At 54.0% G+C, this 14,723-nt stretch overlaps 1 protein-coding gene across 4 annotated transcripts in view; it reads left to right on the forward strand.

Annotated features, from left to right (window-relative positions):
• XPC (XPC complex subunit, DNA damage recognition and repair factor) overlaps positions 1-14,723 on the forward strand; it is a 29,964-nt gene that overhangs the window by 10,867 nt on the left and 4,374 nt on the right. For all 4 annotated transcript variants that reach the window (XM_072941931.1, XM_072941932.1, XM_072941934.1 and 1 more), the window contains 8 exons: positions 1,007-1,130; positions 2,058-2,142; positions 3,076-3,233; positions 3,645-3,765; positions 8,735-8,824; positions 9,626-10,468; positions 11,496-11,656; positions 13,907-13,988. In XM_072941931.1, the coding sequence (XP_072798032.1) occupies positions 1,007-1,130; positions 2,058-2,142; positions 3,076-3,233; positions 3,645-3,765; positions 8,735-8,824; positions 9,626-10,468; positions 11,496-11,656; positions 13,907-13,988 (1,664 nt within the window). The remainder of the gene's footprint in view (positions 1-1,006; positions 1,131-2,057; positions 2,143-3,075; positions 3,234-3,644; positions 3,766-8,734; positions 8,825-9,625; positions 10,469-11,495; positions 11,657-13,906; positions 13,989-14,723) is intronic.

Raw genomic sequence — 14,723 nt, forward strand, 5'->3', positions numbered from 1 at the left:
TCCATGTGTGTTGTCGGCTGGCTGTGGTCTCTGAAGAACAGCCCTCCCTCTGGAGAACTGGACTTACTTGTTCATTTATTTCGAGTGTCATTGCAGGCTTAGAAATTCAGACTTGTAATCCATTACCATCATTGTACTTTCTGACCGTCAGACTGTCCCCCATTTGGCTGGCAGGAGGCCCTTGAGGCTGGCTACCCTGCTGTGTCCTTTTGACACAATGTCATTAGCTTCTGAGAATGTTTTTGTCCTGGCGCAATAGATATTCCAGGATCTCCCTTTACTTTCCTTGCTTCGGACCTGGAACCCGCCCTTTTTTCTCCAAGAAGCCCTGGTTCATTACTAGGAACTGGTCCATAGACACCGAGATTTTGGCACGGGTGTGCTCACTGCCAATGGGCTGTCATTGCTTCTAGGCCCAGAGCTGCTCTGAAAGGACCTTTGCTAATGAAGTTCAGTTACATCCAGGTCAGCAAACTTAATTTATTTCAACTAGTGTTTACAAGCCACGTAGAAGGTAAAGAGATGGAAAAGATGCCTTCCGTGTTGTGACCAAGTTTACGTTTGAGCTGGGAGACACCCAAGTCGTGCTTCTCTACAGAGCAGGTCGTCAGGAGCGTGACTGTAGTCACACAGAGAACAGGGAATTGTTCTCGTTTGGCTGTTTTTTTTTTTTTTTTGGATGAAGAATAAGTCTGCTAGAACACACACATGCGCATCAGCTCCTTGATACTAGGAGTCTGTATCTAATTCATCTCACTGTCTCTGTGCCTTAGATTGTTCCCTCTAGGACTGTTTCTTTGGGTTCTTGTGCAGGTTACACGAGACAAGTAAATGTAAGAGCAGTGTCTGGTGATTTCTGGGTACTCAGCGTGGCAGGAGTACTGGTCCCTGCAGTTTCCTTCCTCACGTCCACTCTTCACGTCCTCCAGCCCAGCAGAACTCAGTTCTGTTCAGTACAGTACCTGTAATAATGATAATTATTGACTTGCAAAATTACTGTTGGTAGAACTTGGTGAGCCTGGGCCAGGCGACCTGGGAGAAAACACAGCCTTCTCTGAATCCGCTCTGCCTGTGAAGCCAGTGGAGATAGAAATTGAAACACCGGAGCAAGTGAAAGCAAGGGAAAGGAGGTAAGATCAAGGCTGGCCTCTGGAGTCCTGTCACGTATGATCAGCAGCAGCTGCTGCGTGGTGACAACTTTGGAGGAACATGGAGAAGGCCCGGGCTGGGTGTCAGGGTTGTCAGGACCTGGGTGAGGGAGCCCCGGGCTCCCCTCTGGGACCTGACGGAGGAACCTTGTGTCTGGCCAGGCCAGGAGGCGTGCCGGGGGCCCCGCAGGTTGGCCGTGTCTCACTTAATGTTTAAGACAGCAGGTGAATGAGGAGCTGGAGGGGTTAAGCAACATTTCAGGAGTCACTCAGCCGTGAGCGGGTGAGGCAAGATCTGAATCCCTCCTGGTCAGGCAGGCTCGACCCCCCTGCTTTTCCCACCACAGCCCCTACAGGACTACGGCAGCCCCCACCGTGGTAGGGGTCCCCCACTCCTTCCCAGGTTCTCTGGCAGCTCTGTGGCCTCCGTAGGCTTGGTGGTCTGGAGCGGACCTGCAGGTGGTTAACTGGTTGCTGAGCCCCCCTGTGTGATGGGCAGGTTATTAGGCACGAAGTGGGGAGAAGTGGGAGTCATTCCAGCAGCATCAGGTTTTCGTCCGGATGCTTGGTGCACAGACCCGCAAGATCTTCCACCATGACAGGGTCCTGCAAATGAGCGTGCTGACTTCACAGAGGGAGGGGTGCTGAGGAGCGGAGGTCAGGTGCTCCGGGAAGACGTCCCGGAGGGTGGGACCTGAAGCACGTCCGCGAGGCGTGAAGGGTGCGGGTTGGGGGGCGGGCGGGCGGGGTGGGCTGTGTGCTGAGCCGGTTCGCTGGTGAGACGGAGCAGGTCTGGCTGAGCGGCACGGCCTGTGGGGTCCCGGGTCCCTGCGGCCGAACAGCGTTGACGGGGTGGGGTCAGGCTTCAGTCTCCCACCTCTTCCTCGGATTTGTCCCCACGTGTTGCAGTGAAAAGCTGAAAATGGAATTTGAGACGCATCTTCGGAGGCTGATGAAACGTTTCAGTAAGGAGGTCCACGAAGACACACACAAGGTAGGGGCCGGGAGGGAGAGGTGGGACGTGTCCTCTTTGTCGCGAGTCCTGTGAGTTCTGGGGGGATGGTGGGACAGCCTGGCGGCCTGCGTGGTAGGGGGCAGTGTGCCCTGGGCCCCGTGGAGAGTGAGGGAGGGAGGACAGTGGCGTCCTCTGACGGGCAGCAGGCGGCTGGAGAGAGCTCAGCGGTGGGACGGATGGAGGAGACCCTGCCCGCAGCGCCGCGGAGGTGGGCGGGCAGGAGGGGCGGGGAGGTGGGGCCAGGGGCCGTGGGCACTGCACCAGCCCTGCTTCTCTTATCTCTTGGTGTTGGAGGCAAAAGAAAGGGAAGGATGACCGTGATGCCAAGACTTGAAGCTTAAGCGAGGGAGGGGCGGGCCATAGACTGAAGTAGGCAGGCTGTAAGCAGGAGGGAAGGGACCCACCTCGAGGGGAAATGATGTCAAGCTGCATGTGAGGAGGGCAGACAGCCGAGGTCACTGCAGGAGGCTGGGGGAGAGGCTGGGCTCAGACGTGGAAACAGGTGGGGTCTGCAGTAGAGGGGGCTGGGCTCAGGCACAGCCGGGGGGTGCAGACAGCCTATCCCCCCAGCACCAACAGCAGCTCTCCCCAACTCTGTTCTCTCCTGATTTTTTTGAGCAAACCCCAGGCTTTGTAACATTTCATCCATAAATTCTTCAGGATGTATCTCTAAAAGCCAAGGCCTCTTAAGAAGAAAGAAGCCTGTAATTTGCAGCTTTGAGGTGTGAGTGTTATTTGAGGGGAGGAGAAATGTGGGGAGAAGAGGGGGTGAAAGACAGAGTCTTGGGAAACGGCAGTGTTAGTGTGTTCACCTCTCGTATGTGGAAGTGACAGCAAATACTTCTTGTCCATGAATGGGCTTGAATTTGGTAGCAAAATTCCTCTGGTCCTCAGCCTTTTCCCTCTTCCCAGGTTCACCTTCTGTGTCTGCTGGCAAATGGCTTCTATAGGAACAGCATCTGCAACCAGCCCGACCTGCGCGCCATCGGCCTCTCCATCACCCCCGTGCGCTTCACCAGAGTGCCGCCTCAGGATGTGGACACGGGCTACCTGTCAAACCTGGTGAAATGGTAGGGCCTCCGCCTGTCCCGCGGAGCCTGGTGAGGGTTAGCGTCTCGGGGCTGGGTGCAGGTCAGTTGTCAGACCCTCCCTGAGGGGACCTTGTGCCGGGCTGTGGGCACGTGATTTCTGCCCAGGAAGAGCTGCGGGCTGGTTGGGGAGACAGAGACCTGAGGTCACTGCCGTGGTGTGACGCCTGTCCTGGAAGATGTGTGCTGGGCCCACAAGCCAGCGCTTACCTCAGCGGGGGCTGGGACCCGGGGGTGGGGTCTGAGCTGGGTCTTCAATGATGAGTTAGGGGTTAGCAGACAGGCCGGGAAGAGGGACTCCTGAGACCCCCTGCTCTGAATTTTGGCTGTAGAAGATCGGAGTTCCTCTTGGCCGTGACCTCTGAGACCAGGGGACGCCTGCTTTCTCTCCAGGTTCATCGGAACATTTACAATTAATGAGGACCTTTCAACCAGTGAACAAGATGACCTGCAGACGACGTTGGAAAGGAGATTTGCTATTTACTCGGCAAAAAATGCTGAAGAACTGGTCCACGTGAGTGACTCCTCCCAGCAGCACTGTTTTCGTCGGTACTGTTAGCTAGTGGCGCCGCAGTCACGTCCCGGATACCAGTGCAGTTGTTAACGTGTGTTTCTGTACTCAGTTTTCATACAGACAGGCACGGCAGCTCTGAGAAGCTGATTCACTTTCTCAGGGTCGTTCAGGTGGTGAGCTCTGGAGTCAGGATTAGGACCAGCGTGTGAGTCACAAGTCTGCACTCTCACCTGTCTGTAACTCGGTGTCCGGGTGTGTTAAAGCACTTAATCTGGGGGTCAGGTGCCCTAGGGTTGTTTCCATCAACTATAGAAAACATGTTTAAAGGTCCCAAGGAAACGTTCTTTCAAACTGGCTGCTGAAATCCTTGAGAAAGTGTCTCCTAACCTTCCAGGTTGGGCGGTGACAACTGGCGGGCGGCCGTGCAGGGAGGAAGGCTCCGTCCTGAAAGAGTCAGGGTGAAGGGCTTATGTGCAGACAGGGTTTGTCCTGTGTTTAAAATGCCCTCGATGAAGCCTCTGAACAAAGCAGGAGGAGGTAGAAATGCAGTTTATCCCTGGAAGATTCCTGCGACTGCATATCCTCGTATCTGCGCCTCAGGTTCTGCTTGTTCAGGGAAAGAGAGACTTTTATCTCTAAAGGCCAGCCACCTGGCGTCTTTGCTTCTCTTCTGACTTGACTTGAGAAGTCGGATACAGCCGGCCCTGCCGGTGGCTGTGCTGTCAGACCCACCCAGAGAAAAGTAGTATTTCAGTGTTGTCCTCCCAGACCTGCTCCTCTGCGTCTGTGCGCATGTATGTTTGATTTATTTGTGAGGTTTTGTTAAACAACAAAAAAAGTTGTTTTTTTTTACAGTGAACAATTCAGTGACTTTGGGTGCATTTATAGTGTGTGCAACCACCACTTCTATTTTCAAAACATTTTTACTCCCCTAGAAGAAAACCCTGTACCTGTTAAAGTTATTCCCCACTCGACCTCCTCCTCCCACCCCAGGTGTCTGTCAGCCACCAGTCTGCGTTCTGTCTCCATGGAGCTGCATGCTCTGGATGTTCATATAAAGGAAATCACACAGCACAGCTGGCTCTTCTGATCTGCAGGTTCCATGTTCCAGGATTCAGCCGCCTGCCAGGCGGACGTCCGCCTGTGGTTGGCTGCATCCACAGATGCAGGGCGTGCGGGCTGGAGGGCCGGCTGAACGCTGCCGTTCTGTAGAAGGGGCTGCAGCCTCTGTGGATTGTGGCATCCCCAGCAGAGGGACAGTGTACATGACCTCTTGTGTCTGGCTTTTCTCTCAGCGTGTTTTTAAGTTCTGTTCATGTTTGTAGCCTGTGTCAGGACCTCATTCCCTTTGTGGCTGAATGCTACTCCGTCGTCGGGATGGACCACACTCCTTTTACCCGTTCACCTGGATGGGCATCTAGGCGGGTTTCCGCTCTTTGAGTGCTGTGAAGAGTACTGCTGTAAACGTGTGTGAACACCTATTCACTCGGGTACTTGTTTTGAGTTCTTTTGGGTACATACCTAGGAGTAGAGTTGCCAGCTCCTATGGCGACTCTGCGTTTCACTTTTTGAGGAGCTGCCAGGCTGTTTCCTGCAGCAGCTGCACCATCTTAGATTCCCACCAGCAATGTACAAGGGTTCCAGTTTCTCCAGGTCTTCACTGGTAATTTTCCCTGTTTTTTTTTTTTTTTTGGATCATAGTCATCCTGACAGGTAGGAAGTGGTATCTCATTATCTCGTGGTGTTCTTGATCTGCATTTCCCTGATGACTCACGATGGTCAGCATCTTTTCATGTGCCTGTTGGCCGTTTGTTTATCTTTGGGAAAATGTCTGAGTCCTTCGCCTATTTTTTTAAATAGGTTCTCTGTCTGAGTTGTAAGGGTTCCTTACATATTTTGGATACTAGACACCTGTCAGATACATGCTTTGCAAATATTTTCTTCCATTCTATAGGTTGTCTTTTTATTTTTGTGATAAAGTCCTTTGATGCACAAACGTTTTTAACTTTGACAGGATTCAGTTTTCTATTTTTCTTGTGTTCCTTGTCTTACCAGGAATTCTTTGCCACGTCTGAGATCATGAGTATTTCCTCCTGTATTTGCTTCTGCGAGTTTTACAGTTTTAGCTCTTGCATTTAAGGTTTTCCTCCATGTTGAGTTAATGTTTTCATGTGATGTAAGGTAGGTGCTCAGCTTCATCCTTGCTGCATGCAGATATCCACCTGTCCCAGCACCATGTGTTGAGACTAGGCTTTCAGCTATTCATTGTACTGTATTATTTTCATAATTTGTTGAAAAGTCAAGTTTTTAACGGGGATGAGCGGTCTTGGCACACGTCAGAAATCAGTTGGCCATAGACTCTTGGGTTACTTTCCGGGCCCTCTGTTCTGTTCCGTTGTTCTTCATACCTGTCCTACGCCAGTACCACACTGTTCTGATTACTGTGAATCTAGTAAGTTTTGAAATCCGGCAGTGCGAGTACAGCTTCATAATGCTGTTTGGCTGCTGGAGGCCCCGTGCAGTTTCATGTGAATTTGACCGTCTGCTTTTCCATTTCTGCAAAGAAGGCCACTGGAATTTTGATAGGGGTTGCACTGAACTTGCAGATTGATTTGGGTAGAGTTGCCATCTGGTCAGTATTACATCTTCCAGCCATAAACATGGCTGTCTTTCCTTCTGTTTGCTTTTTCAGTGTCTTTCAGTTGTATTTTGCAGTTTCCAGTGGACACGTCTTTCATCTCCCTGGTTGAGCTTTTTCCTAGGTATTTTGTTCTTTTTGATGCTACTGTAAGTGGTGCTGTTTCCTTTCCTGACTGTTCATGGAAGGTGTATAGAAAAACAGCTGATTGTGTTGATCTTACACCTTGAAACTTTGCTGAATTCATTTAGCAGTTTTTTTGTGCATTCTTTGGGGTTTTCTATATATAAGATCTTGACGTCTGTGAATACAGTTTGTTTTACTTTTTCTTTTCCAGCTTGGATTCCTTTTGTTTCTTGCTCAATTTCTTGCCCAATTTCTCAGTCTAGTGCTTCCAGTCCAGTGCAGAATAGCAGTGCAGAAGCGTGCATCCTTGCAGAAGCGTCCATCCTTATTAGAAGCATGCATCCTTGCAGAAGCGTGCATCCTTGTTAGAAGCATGCATCCTTGCAGAAGTGTGCCTCCTTGCAGAAGCATGCATCCTTGTTAGAAGCGTGCATCCTTGTTAGAAGTGTGCATGCTTGCAGAAGCGCATTCTTGTAGAAGCATGCATCCTTGCAGAAGCGTGCATCCTTGTCCAGTTCTTGATCTGGGGGGAAGCTTTTCACTCTTCCACCACCGAGCAGCTCGGTAGCTGTGGGTTTGCACAGATGCTCTTTCTCATGTTGAAGAAGTTCTCGTCCATATGTCTAGTTTCCTGAGTGTGTTTTTATCATAGAAATGTGTGTTGGGTTCTGTGAAGTGGTTTTTGTGTGTCAACTGAGATGATCATGTGGTTCTTCCCTTCATTCTGTTAATATACTGCATTGCACTGATGGACTTTTCCACTTATTTATTCAGCTATAATTGAAGTACAGTTGATTTACAGTGTTGTGTTAGTATCAGGCGTACAGCATAGTGACTTTGTATGTTTGCAGATTATGCTGTTTACAGGCCATCACAAGACGATGGGTATAATCCCCTGTGCTGCGCAGTAAATCCTCGTTTCTCTGTGTTATGCATAGTGATTTGTATCCATTAGTCCCACACCCTGACTTGTCCCCGCCCCCTTCCCACTACCTCTTGGTAAACATAGGTTTATTTTCTGTGTCTGTGAGTCTTTCTGTTTTGCATATACTTTTTTTTTAGGTTCCACACATAAGTGGCATCGTACAGTATTTGTCTTTGTCTGTCCCATTTTACTGCACGTGACAGTCTCCAGGCCCATGCCTGTTGCTGCACACGGCCGCACTTCGCTCTCCTTCCTGGCTGGGCGAGAGCCCCCGTGTCTGCGCCACGGCTTCTTGGTGCAGCCTCTGTGACGGGGAGCGGGGCTCCCTCCGTGGCTTGGCTGTTGGGAATAGTGCTGCTGTGATCATTAGGACGCACGTGTCTTTTCGAATTAGAGTGTTTGTTTTTTTCCAGATATATCCAGAATTGCTGGATCATATATGATAAAATTCTGTTTTCAGTTTTTTAAGGAACCTCCATACTAGTTTCCATAGTGGGTTCACCAATTTACATTCCCATCAGCAGTGTATGAGGGTCCCCTTTTCTCCACATCCTATCATTTGTTACATGTAGACTTTTTAAGGACAGCCATTCTGACAGGTGTGAGGCGAGACCTCACTGCGGTTTTAATTTGCATTCCCCTGATAATTAGCAGTGTTGAGTATCTTTTCAGGTGCCTCTTAGCCATCTGTATGTCTTTGAAAAAAAATGTCTTTTCAGGTCTTCTGCCATTTTTTTGATTGGGTTGTTTGGTTTTTTGATATTGAGTTGTGTGAACTGTTTGTTTATTTTGGAAGTTGATCCCTTGTCAGTCTCATCATTTGCAAATATTTTCTCCCATTCAGTAGATTGTATTTTTGTTCATGGTTTCCTTTACTGTGCAAAAGCTTGTAAGTTCAATTAGTTCCTCTTTGTTTATTTCTGCCTTAGGAGACGGAGCCAAGGAAATATTGCTGTGACGTACATCCGCGTGCTCTGCCTGTGTTCTCTTCCGACTTTTGTGGTTTCAGGGCTTATGTTTAGGTCCCTAACTCGTTTTGAGTTTTTGTATGTAGTATGAGAAAATGTTTTAATTCCATTCTTTCACACGTGGCTGTCCAGTTTTTCCACCACCACTTGTTGAAGAGGCTGTCTTTTCTCCACTGTATATTCTTCCCTACTTGGTCATAAGATTAGTTGACTGTAGGCATGTGGGTTTATTTCTGGGCTCTCAACAACATGGAATAGTTCAAATTCTTAATTCTCTTCTGAGAATAAGCAGGTTATTCTTTTTCATTATAGATATTTTTACTGATTCTCCGGGCCCTGCACCTCCCTACCCGACTGGTACTGTCTCTACAGCCAATTCCCCTGAAGTTACCAGCAGCGAAGGTGAGGTTCTTGGGGCTTCCAGAAGAAGCGGTCGCGGAGGAGTGAGAAATTATCAGACGTAAACAGATCTGGTCATTAGACTGTTGTTAGTGGTCGGTCTTCACGGAGCAGGTTCCCTTGGGCCTGCCTCGCACGGGCCGAGTCGGGAAGACCAGGTGCACAAGTGGGTATCCAGCATCCCGGGCTTTGCGTGTGCGGTTGGCCTGGGAGAGGCTGGGCTCCTCGGTGTCTGGTTTCTGTTCTATAAAACAGTGGAATAAAAAGGCACCTGTCCTGCTCGGCGGTGTGGAGTGAGGGAGGTGAGGGCTCTGAGCTCTGCCATCTTCTAAGAAGGAGGCTGAACACGTGCTCCCTGGGATGCTGGTGTCTGAAACTTGATGGTTCAGAGGTCAGGTTTAATAATTTCTGAGTTCTCGCTACTCCAGCTTTATCAAGTCCGCCAGTACTTGTCTGCGGACCGCCTTACTGCAGGGTGGGTGTTACTGCTCAGGACCCTGAGACTCAGGTTGCGTAACTGACCCAAATCACGTAGCGAATGAGAAGCAGAAGTGGAGTCTGGGCCCAGGTGTGTGCTTGCACACCCTGTGCTGCACCTCGTAGTGAGAGGAGCGCGGCTGTGGCCTTGGCCTGGGGCGCTGCAGATCCGAGCGAGTTCTTTTGTTCTTTCGCACAGCCCTGGAGGGGGCTGGCCCGTCAGCCTGAGCCGGGGGCGTCTCACCTCCACTGGCTCTCCAGCTGGGGCTCAGCCCTGTTGTATCATTAACAAAAAAGAAAACAGAAAAATTTTCTTCTCTGTTTAAGGGAAAGAAACCTTCCAAGGAGAGGGCCGCGGAGGGGCCGGGAGCCTCCTCAGAAACATCCAGCCAAGTTCCAGGAAAGCAAACCAAAGCCAAGAGCAGTGGAGGAAGCAGACAAGAGGACGCCCCTCCTGGGGGCCGTGGCAGTCCACGCGCCCGGGGGTCTGCAGCCGGGCAGAAGCGGGGCGCGTCCCCCGCCAGCGAGGAGGGGCCCCCGAGGCGTTTGCGGGGCCGGGAGCGGCGGGTGGCCTCCAGGGTGTCTTACAAGGAGGAGAGCGGGAGCGGCGGGGCCAGCAGCAGCTCTGACTTCGAGCTCTCCAGCGGGGACAGCCTGCTGCCCTCCGACGAGGACTCCGAGCCCGGCCTCCCGAAGCCAAGGAGGGCCCCGGCGCCTCCGAGGACAGAGCGGGGCTCCAGGAGGGATGTCAGGAGGGACTCCGAGCCCCCGCGAGGAAGCCGCCCGAAGCCCCCGGGCTCCCCAGCAGCGTCTGCGAGCGCATCGGGCAGGAAGAGAGGGAAAGGCAAGAAGGCCAGCCCCGGAGAGGAGGCGGCCGGCGTGGACCAGTGGCTGGAGGTGTTCTGTGAGCGGGAGGACAAGTGGGTGTGTGTGGACTGTGTGCACGGGGTGGTGGGCCAGCCTCTGATCTGTTACCAGTACGCCAGCAAACCTGTGACCTACGTCGTGGGCATCGACGGCGATGGCTGGGTCCGCGACGTCACCCAGCGGTATGACCCCGCCTGGCTGACAGCCACCCGCAGGTGCCGGGTCGACGCCGCCTGGTGGGCCGAGGCCCTGAGGCCCTACCGGAGCCCGCTGGCCGAGAGGGAGCGGAAGGAGGACATGGAGGTGAGGCCTGGGCGCGGGGGGTTGCGGTCGTCCCAGTGTGCAGACCACTCTCAGTCAGTGACCCCAGCAGCAGGATGGAGCCGTGAGGGTGGTTGCCTTCTCTCCACCAGTTGAACACGCAGAATCTGAGAGATGAGCTGACTTGGCACTGAACCCGGGTTGGTCTGGCTTCGCAGCCCATGTGCTTTCAGTTATTGCCCGGTTATAAATTTGGAGCTCTCTGTGAGTCAGCTCAGTCGTCCCGAGTGGAAGAGGAGAAGGCTCACCGGTGTCATCGTCCCCTTCTCTGCATGCACGCTCATCAGTGCACACGCAGAACACTCCGCTCCTGGGGTGGCTCGGGCTGAGACATGTCCTGTCTGTCGAGGGCACACGAGGTCGCCCTCCGATGCAGAAGTGGTCCTTTGGTCCTGGGATAGCCGCTGGCCTGGCCAAGGTGTGGGCTGGAGCCCCTATGCAGGCCCAACTTGCCGCGGGATTATTCCTGGTGCCTGGGGTGGGGAGCCATCCTTGTGGGGTGCACTTCACCCCACAGGCGAGCTCCCTCTGGGGTGTGACTTAGGGATGCGGGGTCACAGGCCCCGTGCAGAGGGTATCCTGACTGACCGAGCTCAGGAACCAGTCGTGGAAGCCGGCCGCGCGGGCTGGTCCTCGCCTGTCTGTCAGGATCTGAAGAGATGCTGAGGGGAGGGTTAGATCAGAGGGGTTTGCCCACCAGAGTTCAGAGCCCTTGAGCAGCCGAAAGAACAGGTCTTTGCCATAGTGTACTGAGTGTCGTGCGGTGGCAGGATCGTGGTGGCGGTGGAGGGGGGGCTCCCGAGGACGGGTCTGCCCCAGCCGGCTGAGGTGTCCAGGGGCGAGGAATGGCTTTCCATGTCGCCTGCAGAATTGTTCGACTCTGCAGAGCTGTGGGTCAGCGGGCACCCTGGAAGCCACACTGGCTGTTACCAACCGAGCTGAGGGTCGCCCCCCAGGCCTCCTTCCCCTTTGAGCAACGTGCTTGACATGGCCTCTTTGGCCTTTGCAGTTTCAGGCCAAGCACCTGGACCAGCCTTTGCCCACCGTCATTGGCACATATAAGAACCACCCTCTGTACGCCCTGAAGAGGCATCTCCTGAAGTACGAGGCCATCTACCCCGAGACGGCCGCCATCCTTGGGTACTGCCGCGGCGAAGCCGTCTACTCCAGGTGCGGGGCGGCCGGGGTGAGCAGCCTGCCCTGGGCTGGGGGTGTGCAGGGGAGATGAAGGCTTGAAAAATTAATGTGACAGTGGTTAAAAGATCAGTAGGGGGAAAATTAGGGGAAAAGAACAGGACAAATAAGGTTTATATAGGGCATTGGAGAACATTCCCCCAAAATAAAAACATACGGAAGGAAGGAATCGAGGACTGATACTGAAAATTAAAATAAATAGATATTTTAATGGGACCAGAGTCCCAGTTTGGGAAGTGAAAACATTCTGGAGAAGGTGGTGGTGATGGTTGCACAACAGTGTGCGTGTGCTTAGTGCCCTGACCTGCACACTGGGAAATGGCTACGGGGGTGAATTTTATGTTACGTGTTTTATCCACAGTAAAAAGAAACCGAAGAAGTGGGCAGAGAATAAGCCTTGAAAAGAGTGTAAAATACATACAAGATAAAAACTGAAAATATTTTAACAATATAAACTTAGTAAAAATTGACAGTAGAAGCAGAAATTAAAGGAATAGCAAAAGAAAGGAAACAAAAGAAGTGATTTGTAGAAACAGTGACACCCAAGACCAAAACCCAGAGGGCGTTCTCAGTAGGTGAGAAAAGGAGAACAAAGGAAGCCTAGGGAATTCCCTCACGCGAGAGGTGGCTGGCGTCCCCTGCCCGGGGCTGTGCCCTGCGCGTGGCCCCGACCCCCGGTCCAGGTCTGGGCGGGAGCTGTGTGTCCCTGCCTGGCCCGGGGCCGGCCATCTCAGTGCAGGTGACACGGCCCAGGCTTCCTCACGTGGTGGACGGGGCACCTGCATGGGGAACGCCCAAGAGGAGGACCTTTTTTTAATGTAGTAAAATACACAGAACAAAGTGCACAGTTTAACCATTTTCCGGGGGAGCACATTCACGCTGCTGTGCGACCATCCCCACCGTCTCCAGAACTTTTCCATCTTCCCCCGAACTGTCCCCATTAAACCCTCACTCCCCACCCCACGCCCCAGCCCCGTCCTGCCCTCTGCGCGTGTGAAGCTCACTGCTCCGGGCACCTCGTGGGCGGGGGCCCTGCGCTGTGCGTCTGGCCTCCACAGTGGGCGCTGTGCACTTCCCCTTGTGGCTGCTGTGGACGGTGCACAGACATCTCTCTGAGACTGTGCTTTCAGGTCTTTGATACATGCTCAGAAGTAGGATTTCTGGATCATGTGGTCATGGTTTAACTTGGTGGAGAGCTGACGTGCTGTTCTCCGCAGCAGCTGCGCGTATTCCCTTCCCCCAGCAGAGCACAAGGGTTCCAGTGTCCACGTCCTCGCCAACACTCGTCCTCTGTTTCCTTGATAATTGCATCCTAATGGGTGTGAAGTGGTCAGGAGCTGACCTTTACTGTGAAAGGGCTGCCGTGTCCACCTCCTCTGTGCTCTTCAGGAGCGTCACACGATGCCCACCTGCTTGCCCGCTGCCCTCCCCACTCCTGCCTGAGGACCGTGACCTCGGGGCGGGGACTGCCCCGCAGGGTGAGCGGATGGAGCCCTCACTCCGGCAGGAATGCCCCTCAGCTCCCAAAACTGTCTGGTCCCCAGCAGCCTTGTGAGGCAGGGAGGCAGCACTCCTGTCCTTGCTGGACAGAGAGGGACACGGGGCTCAGGAAGGGAGAGTGACGTGGACGGGGTCACGCCGCTGGGAAGTGGTGTGGAGGGGTTGTGCCCGCGCCCGCGGTGCTGTGCTGGCCGTCAGCCTCAGGCTCGGGGGAGGCGGTGGGAAGGGGCCTGATTTCCACGCCTTGCTCCCGGGGCCCCGGGGAAGGGCTGGCTCACTGACCGGTCTCCGCAGGAAGCAGGAGCTTGTGGGAGGTGCAGCTCTGGGCTCTGGAGGGAGAGTGATGCCAGAGGGGCGCAGTGTCACAGGCTGCCCGGCCCGGCAGTTCCGTGTGCACGAGTCCTGGTCCCTGTAGTTTGTTAGTGTCCGTGTCGTTCTCGGGGCTCCCCACCCCTTCTGTGGTCACCCGTCTGTCCCTGGTGTGCGGCCAACCAGACCCTTGGGTAGTGGGAGGTGCGCCTGCGCTGCTGGGCCCTCGGCTCGCCCCTGTGGGCTGCCTGGGGCCTCCCCGTGGTGGGAGGGTGGGCTGTGTGGCCTGACGCAGGTCCCTGATGGTCTGGGAGAGGACCCAGGGCCATGCTCCCCCCTCCACTGTGGGCTCTGGTGCATGTGGTGCTTCATGCAGGGGTGTGAACTCTGTCTCCTGTCTCCCGTGGGCCCCTGTAGGGACTGCGTGCATACCCTGCACTCCAGGGACACGTGGCTGAAACAGGCAAGAGTGGTGCGGCTTGGAGAGGTACCTTACAAGGTAAGCAGGGGCGAGGGCTGCTGTGCGCAGGTGACTTAAGTCTTTAACTAGGACTTTGTAAGAGGGGCCCTTCCAGAGTACGCAGGAAATCGAGGCCAGAAAGCAGCCCCGAGGCCCCTGGTGTGTGCCCAAGGCTCGGTAGGTCAGAGCTGTGCTCCCAGTTGCTCTAAGGCCAGCGCCCTGCTTTGCATGGACACGCTCGCCCATGGTCCTGCCCTGTTTCGCAGGTGCACGGTCTCTGCTGAGTCTTCAGGGGATGGCGTGACGGTGCCCGTTTTACAGATGAGGAACTGGGAGCCCAGATGGGAGGTGGCTTGTCCAAGGCCTGAGCTAGGGAAGCGGCCGCGCACAGCCCGGGGTCCCTGCCCCGACCCCGCTTGCCTCTGTGCGCTTGCCGCCACGCAGGCCGCTCAGCTGCCTGGAGATGTGGGGACTCAGCACAGACCCGCACAGGCTGTCACCGGACACACGGCCCGAGTCAGCCAGGGGAGGGCAGTGGCCGGTCAGGGGACAGAATCACTTTATCAGACCCCCGAGGGGGACCCTGTGGTTTGTGGAGCCGGGGGAGCTGGTGCGACCAGAAGGGCCTCCGCTTGGGGGGAGGCGTTGAGGCGCGGGGAGCAGGCGCGGGTGCTGCGTGGGTCTCCTCGCTCTGCAGACTGACGGAAACTTCCTGTAGGCCACAGACTTAATATTTTTTGGCAGCCAGATTAAAAACTTGAAAAGAGACAGGTG

The sequence above is a fragment of the Vicugna pacos genome, chromosome 17 (assembly GCF_048564905.1).
Source record: "Vicugna pacos chromosome 17, VicPac4, whole genome shotgun sequence".
In the NCBI taxonomy this organism is placed as follows: domain Eukaryota; kingdom Metazoa; phylum Chordata; class Mammalia; order Artiodactyla; family Camelidae; genus Vicugna; species Vicugna pacos.